Source organism: Arvicanthis niloticus, chromosome 25 (assembly GCF_011762505.2).
Source record: "Arvicanthis niloticus isolate mArvNil1 chromosome 25, mArvNil1.pat.X, whole genome shotgun sequence".
NCBI lineage: Eukaryota > Metazoa > Chordata > Mammalia > Rodentia > Muridae > Arvicanthis > Arvicanthis niloticus.
Genome location: NC_133433.1, coordinates 39,573,888 through 39,590,168, shown reverse-complemented (window position 1 = coordinate 39,590,168; position 16,281 = coordinate 39,573,888). Strand labels below are relative to the sequence as shown.

Genomic DNA, 16,281 nt, shown 5'->3' with positions numbered 1-16,281 from the left:
CTGTTGCTGTTTGGCTTATTAAATTTTGTTTTGTGACAGGCCTTGTTGGCCTAGAACTTGAGAACTTCTTGCTCATCCTCCCAAGTGCTGGGATTACAAACATACACAACATCTGGCTTCTGTGTAATTTTTAAGTAAATGTCTGTCTGATAGAAGCTAAATAAATAAGGGATTAATTACTAGAGCCTTTTTCCTCTTGTCCAGATGCTTCTTACTTCCCAGGCTGGGGGGAGGTTTGGAGCAATAAACTTCTATTAAATCAGAAGAAGAGCATCATACTTGCAGAAGGAAAACTTTTACACAAGCAAATAGAAACACACATACATTCATAGATAAATTCATGCTTACCTGTTCACACACCTCCATTCAAACCAGTTGTGCCTAGCTACACTCTTATCTCATTTATATGAAGCAGGAGACCAAGTACTAGTCAGAAAGCACTCCCTCATTCTGGATGAAAAGTGAGCTCCAAGCTTTATTGCATAGAGAAAGAAAAATCTTATACACTCTTATTGCTAATGAATTAAACCCAAGTCTGAAAGAAGAAATCTTTGTTTTCTTTAGTAAGACTAAGCCTGCTTTGCTGTTAAGAAAAGACCTGTTCTGTCATATGGTAAGGAGAAGCCTGTCTGTGCCTTTTGCTCTCTCTGTAGCTTCTTTTTTCCTCTTTCCCTCTGCATTCTGCATATTTCTCTCTCAATTTCTTAAGTTGCCTTCTAATTCTGTTATCCCATTCTGCATTCTCCTTCTAGCCTTGCTCTCTCTTCCTGCTCTGATGTAACAATGCTCTTGCTCCTAATGCCTTACTCCTAATACTGTGTTCCCAATGCTGTGCCTGCCAGTGTACTCTTTCCTAGTCTTTTGATCACATTGTTCTCCAGCATCCTTTTTTTTTTTTTTAACAAAAGTTCATTAGAAGTTCAAACATAAATTTGAATTACAAATTGAATATGAAGTATACAAGAAAGAATGTTTATATGCATATCTATTAAGAGTAATTATCTGGCTAAATATCATTATCTGTTACTAGCTCTACAGGTTCATGGAGAGTTAAAAACCATAATTTTTGTGACTAGGTTATTAGTGAAGTTTCATTTAGATAGGCCCAGTCAATATTTTATCTTCTGTCCTTGCACCTTTAGTATCCCTATATCCTTAGTTCCCTTTTTAAGACCTTTCATTAATGGAACAACCTCTTGGAATGTGCTCTAAGTTGTAGATACCTGCTTGCTATCTCAGAATCAATTAACTCCTGACACTAAAGACTGGCAGAGTTCTCATTGCAGTTTTGACATCAGAAAAGACTTAATAGCAGTTTATTATGAAAGAGCTTAATAATTACTAATATAATAATTCTTATAGGATCATCATTAAGAAATAAGCATCACTACAAGGCAGTGAGTCTTCATTCTACAGAGATCTGCTCAAAAGGGTGGGCTAATACTTAGTGATTGTTATATATATTTAATAATAACAGGCAAAGCATATTAATAGCAGGAATCTTTCCTCAGATGAAATCCTGTCAGCCTTGGCTAGAGAAGTAAATTTGTTATTAACTTTAACAGTCCATGGTGGAACCATCTCAGGAAGACCACCTGCTAGTTTTTAGCTTTTCTTTGATGGCTCCTGACAATTAACTGTACTTGGCTCAAGCTAGGTGGTGGGGCAGCTTCTATAGCTCCTGATTGGGTGCCCATGAGGTTGGCTCAGACTAGGTGGTAGGGCAGCTTCCTTATTTGCTGCCCGTGAGGGGTGATTTTTTTTTTTTTTCAGAATTGACTTGTTTTGGGCTTTTCCAGTTCTGAGAAACAGAAACTTCGGCCTTGTCTCCCAAACTGCCAGTTTGCAGCTTGTCATGGTGTCAGCTTCTCTGTGGCGAATTCTGTTCTCTCACTAGAAATACTGCCATAAAGGGATAGGCATAGGCCTTTTGCCAGGGCACAATAAACGGTCACATGCATGGGCTTAGTTTCCTTAAGCTGCTCACTAAAGTGTAAGGAAGGAAAGGGTACGCCTGTAGGACAGGACTCTGAGTGGGGGAACATAGGGGGGCAAAAAGTGTTTGTGTGACAGATAGTATGGGTGAGGGGGTGACGGGGAGGGAGAGGGGGAGAGGGAGAGAGAGATCTTGGCAAAGCTATGAGCTTCTCTTAGGTAAAGGACAGAGAAGAATGGCTACAATATGGCTCAGCTAGGGGGTGGCAGCGGTGAGATATTTGAAGTGGAGATATTTGAAGTAGTGTCTATGGTTTTTCATGGTTGTATAATTTTTCTCTAGTAGTATTTCTTGAACTGCCTTTCTGTAGAATTTTTTTTGATAGAGTTTCCTTTTGTAGCTCTGGCTCTCCTAGAACTAGCTTTGTAGACCAGGCTGACCTTGAATTCACACAGCTCTACCTGTCTCTGCCTCCTGAGTGCATGCACCATCATCACTCAGTGTCTTTTTGTAGGATTAAAAGGAAGACTGGTCGGATTGATTTAACTAAGGCCTATTATTTTCTTTTAAAAAATCTTTAAATTATTTATACAAGAAACTAAAAAGTAATTTAATGAAAAGTAAAGGAGCAGATGCTTTTCATCTTAATTGAAGGCAAGAGTTCAGCTGAGTGTAGTGGTATACACCAGCATTTGGGAGGTAGATTAAGGCCAGCCTAATGTAGTACATGGTTCTAGGATAGCCATGGTTACACATACACAGAGAGACCTTGTCTCAAAACAAAAGAGTTTGGCTATTTGTATACTGTCTGTGTGTATGAAAGAGTCCTGTAACCTGTAGGAACAGTGCCTTCATATACTCACGCTGTGTATGCAGTAAAGTTAAAGATACCTCTGAGCCTGTGTCTTCTGTGTGAACTGTGTGTACTAGGCTAGCATAATGAACAGGCACAAGAAAGACTTGGGTGAACCAAGACATTGTCGGATTCAGAGAAAACAGAGTAAAATTAAAGAAGAGTAAAGATGCCTTTGTAGCATTTGTATCTAGAAATCTCTGAGATTCTCTCCAAAAAGAGATGGGATTTGCATTCTTCTGTAGAAGCTTCTAACTGTTGATGTAATTGGAGAAATCCATAGTTTTTCCATTGCATAGTTTTGTCATTTGCTTGCGTTTGACTTTTGAGACAAGACTCCTCTCTGTAGCCCAGGCTGGCCTGGAATGAAGTATGCAGTTCAGGCCGGTCTTACACTTGTGGCAATCCTCTTGTTTCAGCCTCCCAAGTACTGAGCTTATGGGCATGAGCTAAATATTCAGTGTCTGTTAATGTTGTATGTGAAATTATATTTGTGTGTATATTATATGGTCACTACTATCTAGGTAGAAAAAAGGTTCCCTTTTCTTTATCTGTTTCTACCAAGTATACACATATTGTGTTTTGTGTCTGACTGCTGTAAATTTCTTTGGGGTGTTCAGCTCATATGTATTATTTAAATTTGAACACTAAGCTTAATAGTATCATATTTTAACTTTACAAATTTTTGTGATATCTATGATTCCTTTTAAATTTCTAATTTGTTCATTATGAAGGGTAGAGGTTAAATTTTCTTTTATCTCTCCACTTTTTAAAGACATAAATCTCATGTTGAATACTTAGACAAGAGTTTGGACCAAAAATTCGTACTAGCTGTGGTAAAATGGAAGGGCTTATGATATTTATAGGAGATAATTTTTATTTATTTCAAGTTATAGATTTAAGTACACTTTTATGAAATACAGCTATTGAAGTAAGTCTTAAAAATATATATTGTCTTTTACCAATGTTAATTAGATTTTTGTTCCCCAAGATGGGTTTCTCTTTATAGCCCTGGCTGTCCTGGAACTTGCTCTATAGACCAGGCTAGCCTCTGTTTCCTGAGTGCACCACCATGCCCAGCTTTAATTAGATATTTTTTTTATATTACATCCAAAGCCCAAGTTTCTTCATATTTCTAGTTGTGTGCTGAGTGGATCACTGCCTTCAACCTTGGCTGTGTCCCTGTAGGTGTTGTCCTCTTCATAGTAGTGTCCTCACAGGAGTAAAGAAACGGACGACTACAGTAAAGGTTTATAATGTGTTGAAAATTACTCAAGTATAAGCCTATCTTCCTTTTGTTGTTTTGACTTTTTTTATATTTGTGTAGTTTCGTAGAGCAGCATTTTGTTTATAGATTCTCTCTCCAAGATTTGTAAATGGCAAGGTGAAGTAAGTACTTATCCAACACTATCATAGGTACAGTTACTTTGTTAATTAATTTGTCAAAATATATTATATCATTCTGAATATGTAGATTTAGTTTGGGAAACAACAATCACCCTAATTTCTAAGAGGCAAAGATAAAAACAGACATAAGAATTGGCCTTTGAAAAGATATTAGGAGAGTTTGGGTGCTCTGAATCTAGCAAATTGTAGTAAAAATTGTAGTATAGACTCTTCCTACAGAAATATGTGTGCTTGATGTCATGACTTAGAATGCTTTTCAGTCTAACACTGTACACTTTTCCTGTGTAGAGTTCTCAGTATGTGCAGTGTGTTGCTGGCTGTCTGCAGCTGATGCTCCGGGTCAATGAGTACCGTTTTGCCTGGGTGGAAGCAGACGGGGTGAACTGGTAAGTTAGTGTCCTTTACTTTTATTGTAGAATGACATTTAAAAACATTTCTCCTTGACATTTTTAAAATAAGTTAATATATTTAATCATTTTAAAGAAGCATTTTACTATCTTCATGTCTGTTTAACAATGGATTATATTAACCTTTTTAGAAATCAATATCTATCAAACTGAACATCTCTCCGTATTCCTTGCTAGGCCTGTTTCATAAGAGGTTAAGCTAGCCTCTTAAGAAAAAGTGAGAATTGATTGAATGCTGTGTCGTCAGACTGTTACTCTAAATCCCCTCAGCAGACAGGTGCATGCAGTTTCTTAGACTGTTACTTTCACAAATTATTCAATCTTTATTGAATAGTTATTGCTGTTTTAATTCACAATTTTTAAATCTGTTGAGCTTGCATGGTAGTATACACTGATCTCAGTATTCAGTAGGCAGAGATAGCAGATCTCTATGAATTCAAGGCCAGCTACAGATATAGTAATACATTTCAATTTTTTATAACTATTTATTATTATTTAGTTCTCTGCCTTCTAAGACCAGGGCGGGGGGTAAGGGGTGAATAACTTCAAGGAAACAGTGTTTTCTAGATGTAAAAGGGTAATTATACTATTAACTCACAGAAATTATGACAGCATGCACAAAGACCTGTTCCAGTTCAAGACAGACATAATCTCAGGATGGATTGAAGATGTGGGTTTAAAGTCCCATCAGTATAACTGAGGTGCTATTGGCATTTGATAGCTAGTAGGAGAGATGGAGTCAGTTTTTTTCAATGATGTGATCCCTGTAGATCCACCACATTCCAGGGCAGGCCCTATTCCCAGTAATAGTTGGGGAAAGCAAATTAGAGGTGATGTTTTTTGTTTTTTAAGGAAACTCAAAGTTGGGTGGGTAGGGAGCTGAGAGTATACCTGGAAGGAATGGGGAATATGAATATGACCAAAGTAACAGTGTATGGATTTCTCAAGGAATTAATGAAAATATTACTTGCAGTTTTATTATATTTTAACTTGTATTTATGTATGTATGTGTGTGTATGTGCGTGTGTGTGTGTGTGTGCGTGCATGTATATATGTATGTATTGTGTGTTCCACACGTATTGGAAAGAGCATGTACAGAGCTCAGAGGATAACCTATGAGAATTGGTTCTTTACCTCTGGGGATTGAACTCAGAGGCTTGAGCTTGGCAGCAAGTGCTTTTACCTGCTGAGCCCCATCTTGCTGGCCCTGGGTTCTTGTTGAATAATATTATCTAAAAGTCTTTCATCTTGAATGTCAACTGGGTGAGGATACTGTGTTTCCTTTTTGTTCTTATTTCAATTTTATGTATTTATTTTCTGAATTTACAGACACACAAATGTAAAATATATGTGTTTCCCTTTAGGGCTGAGCATTCTGTGATCTCTTATTTTCCTTATTTTGGCCAATTGTAGGTCTCTGTGTTAATCCCCAAATTCAGCAAGCTTCTAAGCTGAGGGTTGAGAGATGGATTAATGTATGGGCATAACTACTACGTCCTTAGTAGTAGTTTAATACTATGCCCATTTTCCAGAATAATAGTGGTAACTTCTTCCATAGGAATTATGTCTTGTCTAGTCTGATGTTGGTAGTAGGTATGGATTTCAATTTTTGGAGGGAGATTTGAGTAAGTCCAATCAGAAAGTGATTGGTTACTCCCATAACATTCATGTCACTATTGCGCTGGTAGGCATGTCTTGCAAGGCCAGTCATTGCTGTTACTTGCAGGGCTCACAGCCAGGTATGATTGGTGGTTCTTTGTTAGCCTGCATAGTACCTTTTAGCACTATGAAAAGTAGCCAGTATGGATATAGCTTCCAGGTCTTTACCCGCTTGATATTGTCATGTATGATTCAGGTATGTGGCATCTTCAGCAGCAGGCTCATACTATCAACTTTTGGAAGGTTAACAAGAGTATTTGCAATAGCCTGTGATGTTTAAGGGTCTGTGGAACCTCACCGGCTAACAACTCCAAACAAAGAAGCCCATTCCTGCCCTGAGATTTTTACTTTTGTGTGTACTAGGGACATTGTTGACCTATTATAGGATAGCTCCATTTTAACGTTTTTATGTTAAATCAGTTCTTGAGTTTGGAAAAATATCTACATTCTTCTAATTTTAAGGGTGTGTTTATAAAGCCAATTCTATCATTGTTAGAGAGTAAGATAGTATTACTACTCTCTTTGCTTTCTTCTGTTCACTCATTGAAATGCCTTCTGTTAGTTGCTATTGTGGATGGAAAGTGAAAGAGACTGAGTTCTCAGGTATTGTTATACTGTGTTGGGGGATATATTAGAATGGTATTAATACTCAGAGCTATAGTGATTGCTAAAAATACACTGCTGGACCATGAAGCCCAAAGACATGGCTGAGTTTTAAGGAATCCATGTGTAATCCCCCTCATGTTCTCTTTCTTCCATGAGACCTTGGATTGCATCTTCCTCAGCAGTGAACATTTGTGATTCTGTTCAGGAAGAGTATTACAAACTAGCTCCTCCTCAGGGTTTCACCAGAGGTTAGTTACGTAGGCACTCTGGTCTGATTGCATATCTTAGTTCTTTTACTGCTGTGATAAAACACCATGATCAAGGTGTTTTATAGGAGGAAAGGCATATTTGGACTTACAGTTCAGAGGGATGAGTCCCTCACCTTCAAAGGTAGGCAGCATGGCAGTACTGTAGCAGCAGTTGAGAACACACACCAGGAACTACAAGCAGGAAGCAGAGGCCCTGGAGATCTTAAGAGACTTTTAAAACCCTAAAATATGCCCCAAGTGATAACCCTCCTCCAATAGGGCCATACCTCTTAATCCTTCCCAAAAAGCCATTAACTGAGAATGAAGTATTCAACCACAACACCGGAAACATTCTAGACTTCTAACCAGAAAGCCCTTAACTAAACCAAAATGCTGAGAGCTGAGTGGCTTCCAAACAAGGGAAATCCAGGATCAAGGCTTTGTGAGATTTGGTGTGTGATGAGCTGTAATTTCATATAATAGAAGGGCAAAGGGTCTCTCTTACACTCATTTATTTGATACTTATGAAGGCTCTCCCTGTGTGACCCAATTTCTCCAAAGCTCTGTGTCACAATACTGTCAGTTTGGGGATTATGATTTTAATTTATGAATTTGGGAGGGACACAGACTTTCAAACCCTAGTTGTAGGTGCCAAGCATAAACCACATAGTTTGTGCAAACTGAATAGGTACTGTGAGCTATGTTATCTAAGACTGGCAGTCTCGGGTGTGATGCTCTTTTCTGTACAGAAACCAAAGATAAATGTTATTTTGTCTTTTACATTCCTAAAAGATGCTACAGTATTTGGGGCAGTAAAATTAGAATGGATAATGATTTTATTGCATCATTTTTTGTAAGAAATTTTATATAACCATAGCATTCATTTTTTTATAATTGCAAATGAATTATAATTAATAAGGTATTAATATAATTAGTGAAATAATATCTATTAAGATGAAATAGCAAAATATCGCTATAATTTCATAGTATGTTATAGGTTTATAAGATGTTAAGTTAGCCCTTATGGTTATTGCAAGATACAATGAATTTTATTTTACTAAGCTAAAAGAAGATACCCTTTCCCCAAATCAGGGGACGTATAAGAATGAATTAAAGTTACAAAATAGCAACCTGTCTAGAGATAGTATTTCTTTCTTAATTTACCTCCTGCCAACCCCCCCTTTCCCCAATATAAAACTTGTTGGCTTGGCTTGGATCCCTTTGGAATATAGAGGTAGGTCAAATCTTGATATCATTATTAGCATTAAACAACTTTGAAGGACAGTTGACAATATTAAGTATCTGCCTTTTTTGTTCTCAGAAAGGATATGCATTTTATAATTTTTCTTTTGCAATGCAAGTTTCTGTTTCTTTTTGATGCTTTTCAAATTACAACCAGGAAAGATGTGAGGAGAAACAATTTCAGGTGTTGTCTGTTCAAAGAGCTGGTCACTGATTACTAAAACTACTCTACGTTTTAATCAGCATATTGAGTTTTCTGGTTACAAACCTATAGCATACACAATATAGTATTTTCTGAATATTTATTCTTTTCATTGTTGTATGTTGACTGTACTAGCTATCTGAAAGTTAACTTTTTTTTTTTTTTTTGTCTATTAATTTTAAGCTCTCTCCAACTCCTAAAACATTCACCATTGTTGATGCCTAGCTCCTTGGAAACTTTTGTACTTTGATTTATCAGCTGTGCTCTTTCTCTGTGCTCCCTACAACTCCTGTGATGACAAATTTTTCTTAGAAACTAATTGGATGTGAAGAATTAACTAGATATAAATTTTCTAACTTTTTTTTTCTTTCTGAAACTAAAGCAAAAGATGTTATCATCTCTAGGTCTGGGTTTAGGTTCACAGAAACTCACATGCTTGGAGAACTGAGTAAAGCTCCTCTGATACTGATGTCTTTGATTTCTGAGGAAGAACCTTATGCAGGGACCCAGTCCTCTTGAGTAGGGGCACACATGGCTAGTGATGGTGCCTCTGAGTCTGTGCAAGGAGACTTATGAATGACCTGGAACACTGCATCTGAATCGGGTACTGCTGTGGGAAAGATGGCTACCTTGTGAGGAAGTATTTGCTAGGGTGATGCTCACTGTGAGTAAGTACCTTTAGTCTGCAATTATAGTTAGCATCTAGCTCCCTTTCCTAGAACCTAGAATCTAACTAGCTGGTACCTAGGGCATCAGAAAAGCAAAGTGTAGGAAGCTTGACTTAGTTACTAGGAGAAAGCAAAGGAACCCAGGCAGGTATCAGGATGTTGATACTATAAAAAAAAATTGCAGCAGTTGAAATACTGATAGTGTTTAATATAAGCAAGTTTTTAATGTAAAAAACTAAGCTGAAAAGAACTTCTCTAAGCAGAAGAAACAATGCATTACAAAGTTAGGAATAGTACAGTAAACTCAGAAGTATATACAAATCACAAAAATATTGAATTGCCATAGATATATACTGGCAACTAAGTTAATAATTGTTAGATTTTAAAAACTCAAGAATTTTATTAGAACAACTTTAGATTTAAAGGAAAAAATAATCAAAGTACAAATGATTTTCCCTCCCTCACCGTTTTCCCATTTTGACATCTTGGGTTAGTATGATTCTCTTTTTCAAACTGATTAATCAGTATTGATATATTTGCTAAAAGCTATAGTTTATATGGGGGCACTATGCTGGAAATTTTATGGATTTTCTGCCTCTTTAGTTCCAGTGATCATTTTATTTGTCTTATCTAGTGATTTCTGCCCTTTGTGGAATGTACACATTCTTCAGGGATATTTCTTTAGGCTTTTTTTTTTTTTCTTTTATATATTCTCTCCTTCACAGTAATGGGACAAACCCTTTTATTTCAAGGAAATGTTCTCAGTTTTCTAGTTTTCTTGAAGTTTTTTGACATTTTTCTGATTCCCAAATTCTTTGGCAGGCTATATTTTCCCAAAGTTACTGCGTCATTTTTCTGGATTTCTTAACTTTCTAAAAAATTCTTGCCTTGGTTGTCTAAACTGAAAACCTTAATATAAAAATCACATGGAAGTTGTACATTCATTTTTATCACTACCCCCTGTTGATTTTAATAGTTACATTTCTTGTACCATTCTTTCTTCCAATCTTGGTTCCCTTTCTCATTTCTTAGTGTTTCCCTGTAGCTGTCTTCCCAAGTCTCCATGCCTTCCGGAGAGAGGATTATAATCCCAGTGAGCTGTAACCTAGCTGAGTGCTATGTGAGTGCCACGGGCAGGTAGAAAAGAAATTGGAGACATAGCATAGAGACTTGCTCTTTAAATGTACTCTCATTTCAGGTTTTGCTGTACTGTTGTGTGAAATGTTTTTTTTCTCTCTCTCTCTTTTTTTTTCTCAGTATAATGGGCGTTTTGAGTAACAAGTGTGGTTTTCAACTTCAATATCAAATGATTTTTTCAATATGGCTCCTGGCATTCAGTCCTCAAATGTGTGAACACCTCCGTCGCTATAATATCATTCCTGTTCTATCAGACATCCTTCAAGAATCTGTCAAAGAGAAAGTAACAAGAATCATTCTTGCAGCATTCCGTGTAAGTACTCAGTGAGGGAGTTTGTTATTGTTGCTGGTGTGTATACGTGCAGACTTTTTTGCTGTGATCTATCTTTAAAAGGTGGGAAGTAATATAAGCGAATGGAATGTGTCAATTGTATACTTGTAAAGAAATGTACTATGGATATATTCAGATGGAGAAAGTCCCGTTGGTTACAGTGCCTGCTACAGGAATATTATTATTGGACATTTTCTTTCAGGGCCCATATTAGTCTAGAGTTTCAGATCCTGGGTCTCTTATCCAGCAGCATGGTTTTGAGTCAACAGCAGAGCCTTCCAATTATTATAAACATTAATGTTGTTTATAACAACATTATGTTATGTTTATAACAACATAATACACTTATGTTGTTAGGATATTAGAATTTTGTCAGTTATAAAAATGAACAAAAGATGATGAAGCATGGGACAAGAAAGGAGTTTTGTTATATCACATAAGATATTGTTAAGTGTTTCCCCACAGCCATTATGTTCTGTCAATCAATGGTCTGCTTAGTCATTTTGTTGGTTGCCTTAGGATTCAGATGGGTTTCTGGGAGATATCTACCCAAGTGATATTACTAAACATGTATCATGTGCTGCTTATTACTCTGTGGCAGGTATCCTTCTCAGGGATTTTATTTGTTAACCAGTGGTTACCAGAACCCTATTATAATGTTATTGTTGATATATGAGAAATTTGGTATTTGGGTTAGTCTTCACTTTGCAAATGGGAATGCTAGATAGATGTGGCATTCCCAGTAGGCATCCCGTTTGCAAATGCAGGTGGTTTGCTTTAGAATTTTTGCTTTGAACCATTTGTTTTTGTGTTTACCTGAATTAAACAGCAAGAAGTCAAAAACTTCTTGAGGTATTGTTGTGTTTTAAAAATTTAAGAAGTATTGCTATCAGTTTTGTTAAATAATAGTCACTAATATCTTTTAGACATTTCTAGTCATTGGGATAAATAAGTGTATGGTTTTGATTTATACTTAAACATAAAGATGGCATATGGGACTATGTAATATTTTATTAAAAATATTAATTATGTACATATATGAGAGGGGTTATACAAGTGTAGGTGTCCAGAAGTGTACATTGGATCCCCTGGGGCTAGAGTTACAGGCTATCAGGTGTCCAGTGACAGTGCTAGGAACTGAACCTGGGACTGTCCCCTAGAAAAGCAGTAGATGTGCTTCACTTCTGAGCCATAGCCTCTACAACTTTATTCTTTTTTTTTTTTTTTTCGAGACAGGGTTTGTCTGAGTAGCCCTGGCTGTCCTGGAACTCACTCTGTAGACCAGGCTGGCCTTGAACTCAGAAATCCACCTGCCTCTGCCTCCCAAGTGCTGGGATTAAAGGCGTGCGCCACCACTGCCCGGCTCTACAACTTTATTCTTAACAGTATGAAGTATGTATGCTTTAATTTCTTTCTATGTAGAACTTCAATATTCCTTTAATTATGTTACATTCTACTGTGGTGCTGTGTTAACCCTATTGGTGGAGGCATGAGGTAGTCACAATTTATTTGACACTTCATGAATAATTTTGTATATGGTTCTGCTGAGTCAAAGGAATGTGCTTTCCTTTATTTATTTATTTATTTATTTATTTATTTACTTTTGCTGTTGGTTGTAGTTTTAGTTACAAACGAAGCAGAATAATCTCCTCAATTAAGGTTTGTAGTTATGGAATGTCAGGAGTTATTATTGGCCATGGCCAAGACATTACATTATCTTAAAATTCCAAGTAGCTATTGATACATATCTTAACTTATTCCTTACCTTTCTATGTTCCTGAAATAGATAATACCACTACTCAGAATTTTTTCTTTCTTTTTTTAAAATTTTTATTGGTTATTTTATTTATTTACATTTCAAATGTTATCCCTCTTCCCAGTTTCCCCTCCACAACTCCCCTGTCCCATACCCCCTGCTTCTATGAGTGTGCTCCTCCACCTACTCACCCACCTACTCCTGCCTCACCACCCCAGCTTTCCCCTAAGCTGAGACATTGAGCCTTTACAGGACCATGGGCCTTCCCTCCCATTGATGCCAGATAAGACCATCCTCTGCTACATATGCAGCTGGCCATGGGTCTCTCCATGTGTATTCTTTGGTTGGTTGGTTTAGTCCCTGTGGGCTTTGGGAAGTCTGGTTGATTGATATTGTACTTCCTATGGAGTTGCTAACCCCTCCCTTCAGCCCCTTCCATCCTTCCCCTAACTCCTCCATTGGGGTCCCTGTGCTCAGTACGATGGTTGGCTTTGTGCATCCACATCTGTATTTGTCAGGCAGTAGCAGAGCCTCTCAGGAGACAGCTATATCAGGCTCATGTCAGCAAGGATTTCTTGCCATCAGCAATAATATCTAGGTTTGATGGGGCAGTCTCTAGATGGCCTTTCCTTCAATCTCTGCTCCACTGTTTGTCCCCCTTTTTAATAGTTAATACCAAATGAGCTTTCAAAAATTTGCCAGCTTATGTTTCCATTTGCTATGCTTTAAGTTTGTTGGTTTTTTGTCTAATACTTAATATTATCACTCTTGGTTTTTATAGAATTCTGGATGAATAGTGAAATAATTGTTTTAAAGTTTTGTTCTGTTAGTAATAAAGTGAAACATCTTTTTTATTTATTTTATTAATTTTTTAAGAATTACATGCAAGTGTTTTTGGTCATAATTACCCTCCTTTAACTCTTTCAAGATTCACTTCTCTTTCCCTTTTCACCCAACTTTGTGTCCTTTTGGGGGGTTTTCTTTTTTCCATCAAGGCCACTTTGTGTTGATGTCTCACATTCTTAGATGTGTGTTTGTGTTGATGTCTCACATTCTTAGATGTGTGACTTTCCCCTCGGGCATGGCCGACTTATCAGAGGCTGTACTGCTGAGAAAACCGACCCTGTCTCTCCCCAGCTGCTCAAAGTTTCCAGTAATTTCTCAGCTAGTGGGATTTTGTCTTTCTTTCAAAATGATCTGCGAACCTTTTGAAGAGGGAACATAGTGTATATGTTTCATTTAGGGTTGAGAATTCTGAAGAATCTCACTCTCTGCACCTTCGTTAGTTGTCTTTATGTTGATTGTCACCTACTGTAAGCAGAGGGTAGAGAGATGCTGCAGTCTATAGGTATAATGGTAGGTCATTAGAAGTTGGTTTGATACTATGTTCATTTAGCAGAATAATAGTAATATGTTCTCCTCTAAGATCTAGGTTCTCGGCCTGATATTAGTGCCAAATATGGGTTTCATCTTGTGGAGTGGGTCTAGAGTCAAATCAGAAGATCTGCAATGCTAATAACTTTTGATCAAATGTTCTGAGCATTATATTTGATTTATTACTGTGGCTATAAAAAGTTATACCCTTTTAAATAGAACAATTGTCCTATTATCCTTAAGTAGTTTCTTCTGAAATCTAGGCAAATAGGCTTGTGAGATGGCTCAGTGGGTAAAGGTTTCTGGACATGACCTGACTTTGATCACCACCAATTCTTTCAAGTTGTCTCCTGATTGTTTCATACATACCATGACACCAGTGCAGCATGGATGCACCCAAAGTACACACAGTCATGAATGCAGAACAGAGCAATAATTAATGAAATAAAATTTAAAAGCAAGTAAGCAAGTGCTGTGCTTTATTCTTTCTCTCACTCACAGGTTAGCTAACATTTGTGTTTCTAGCAAATTCTGTGTAACAAGTTGTCAAGGCACATTTTTAAGTGTGGTCCAGATAATTCTTAAACTCAAGTAAGTTGTATTAATGTATTAAATAATTCAGGAACTGACGTTATTATTTTTCTTCTTAACTGTTCATTTTCTACATTCTTATTGTTTAGAAAAGATGAAAAATTCCTGAAGTAGTCTTCTTTAGTTTCATTTATCTTAAAATATGACTTTCTTTGAGTTGTTTTTGTGTCAGACACTTTGATAATTGTTGGAGAATACAGATGAAGCTGTAGTTTGTCATTGAAGGTCTTAATAGTCGCATAGTCTGAAGACAGTTGATGTAAGTAACTATTGCTGTCATATAGTGATAAATAGAATGCAAGAGTGAAAGTTACAGAAAAATGGAGGGTATGAAGACCTTTGAAGGATAAATAATTGTTGAGAAGTGGAAAACTTAGGAGAGGTTGCTAAAAATTAAGTGAAGAAAGAACCCCCTGCAATGTTGGTGATTTGTTCTTATAGAAGGACATTCCTTTGTTAAGGTTTCTATTAGTATGGATATATGATGACCAAAAGCAATATAGGGACAAAAGGGTTTATTCTGACTTACAACTGTCAGGTCATACTCTATCATTAAGAGAAGTCAGAGCCTCAGCCAACACAGGAACCTGGCTGGAGGCAGGAACTGAAGCAGAGGGCATGGAAGAGTGCTGCTAACTGGCTTGCTCCTGGCATTTTCAATTTGTTTATTTTAGGAGGCAAGTTGAGATAGGGTCTCTCTGTAGCCCTGGCTAGTCTAGAACTCACAGAAATCTACTTTCCTCTGCCTCTCAAATGCTGAGATTAAATGTGTGCATTGCCTTGCTAGACTTAACTTGCTTTTTTATATTACTCAGGGCTACCTGCCCAGGGATAGTACCACTCATAGTCAGTGGCACCTTTCTATAGCAATCATTAATCAAAATGGCCTATAGACTTGCCTACAGGCTAGTTAGGCTTTTGGGGGGCATTTTCTCAGTTAAGATTTTCTTTTCCCAGAAATGTCTAGGTTTGAAAAAAAAAGGGGGGGCACAGTTTATTTATGCCAATAGTAGCCACTTAAAATATGTCATGATTGTCTTAAGAAAAGTAGACAAAGATCCTAGCTGATTGTCTTGGACCTGAAGGTACAGCCTCAGCCAGGACTGTTGGAAGCAGTTTTGTAATGTATACTACTTACCAGCCCAGATGAACCATTTTCTGTCTTGGCTAGAGTGGGAACAATTCTGGTGGGAGGACTACTGTGATTGGTGCTAGGAAGCAAGGTTGTGATTGGACCAAGCAAGTGACAGTCCACTTAAGTGACTGTCTAGTACAAAGAAGATTGCATCAATCTTTGTGGTTGGTGATTGGTTAGAGCACCCCTTCGAGAACTAAATAAGCAGACTGTTTGGGCTCATTAAGAGGGCTGGCCTACAACTCCTGTAGTATACCTATGCTTCATTGCAGCCACAGGTTCATTAAAGGCTGTTCTACCTGAGTGATTTTTTTCTTGACCGCTTTAAGCAGTTTGTCTCAAACTGGTAATACCAAGAATGAAACCATAGAAATAACACAGCAATGGCAGCATCTGTGAGGATGAAGAGGATGGATGGCAAGAACTGAAAAATGTTTATTAGGAGTCAAAGAAGAGAATCTAAAGACCATGGTCACCAAAGAAGTTCCTAGGAATTGTCAAGGCCGTAAGGGCTAAGGTAGACCAGACTGAGAGATTTAAGGCTGGCCATAGTTGAGGTCCAAGAGCCCTAAGACCCAAGGTCCCCATGGAAACTGAATGCAGATGGTTCTAAAGAGCTCAGGAAAAAACAGTACCAGTATTGGCTTTGAAGGGGTAAAGCCTGCCTCTGGAAGTGTGGCTCACCCAGGAAGCCTTCATGTTTGTCTATGCTTATAATGCTATTAACAT

At 37.4% G+C, this 16,281-nt stretch overlaps 1 protein-coding gene across 4 annotated transcripts in view; it reads left to right on the top strand.

Moving 5' to 3' along the window:
• The window catches only part of Atp6v1h (ATPase H+ transporting V1 subunit H), a 75,810-nt gene that overhangs the window by 32,725 nt on the left and 26,804 nt on the right, over positions 1-16,281 (top strand). For all 4 annotated transcript variants that reach the window (XM_076924429.1, XM_076924430.1, XM_076924427.1 and 1 more), the window contains 2 exons: positions 4,485-4,582; positions 10,486-10,678. In XM_076924429.1, coding sequence (XP_076780544.1) covers positions 4,485-4,582; positions 10,486-10,678 — 291 coding nt within the window. The remainder of the gene's footprint in view (positions 1-4,484; positions 4,583-10,485; positions 10,679-16,281) is intronic.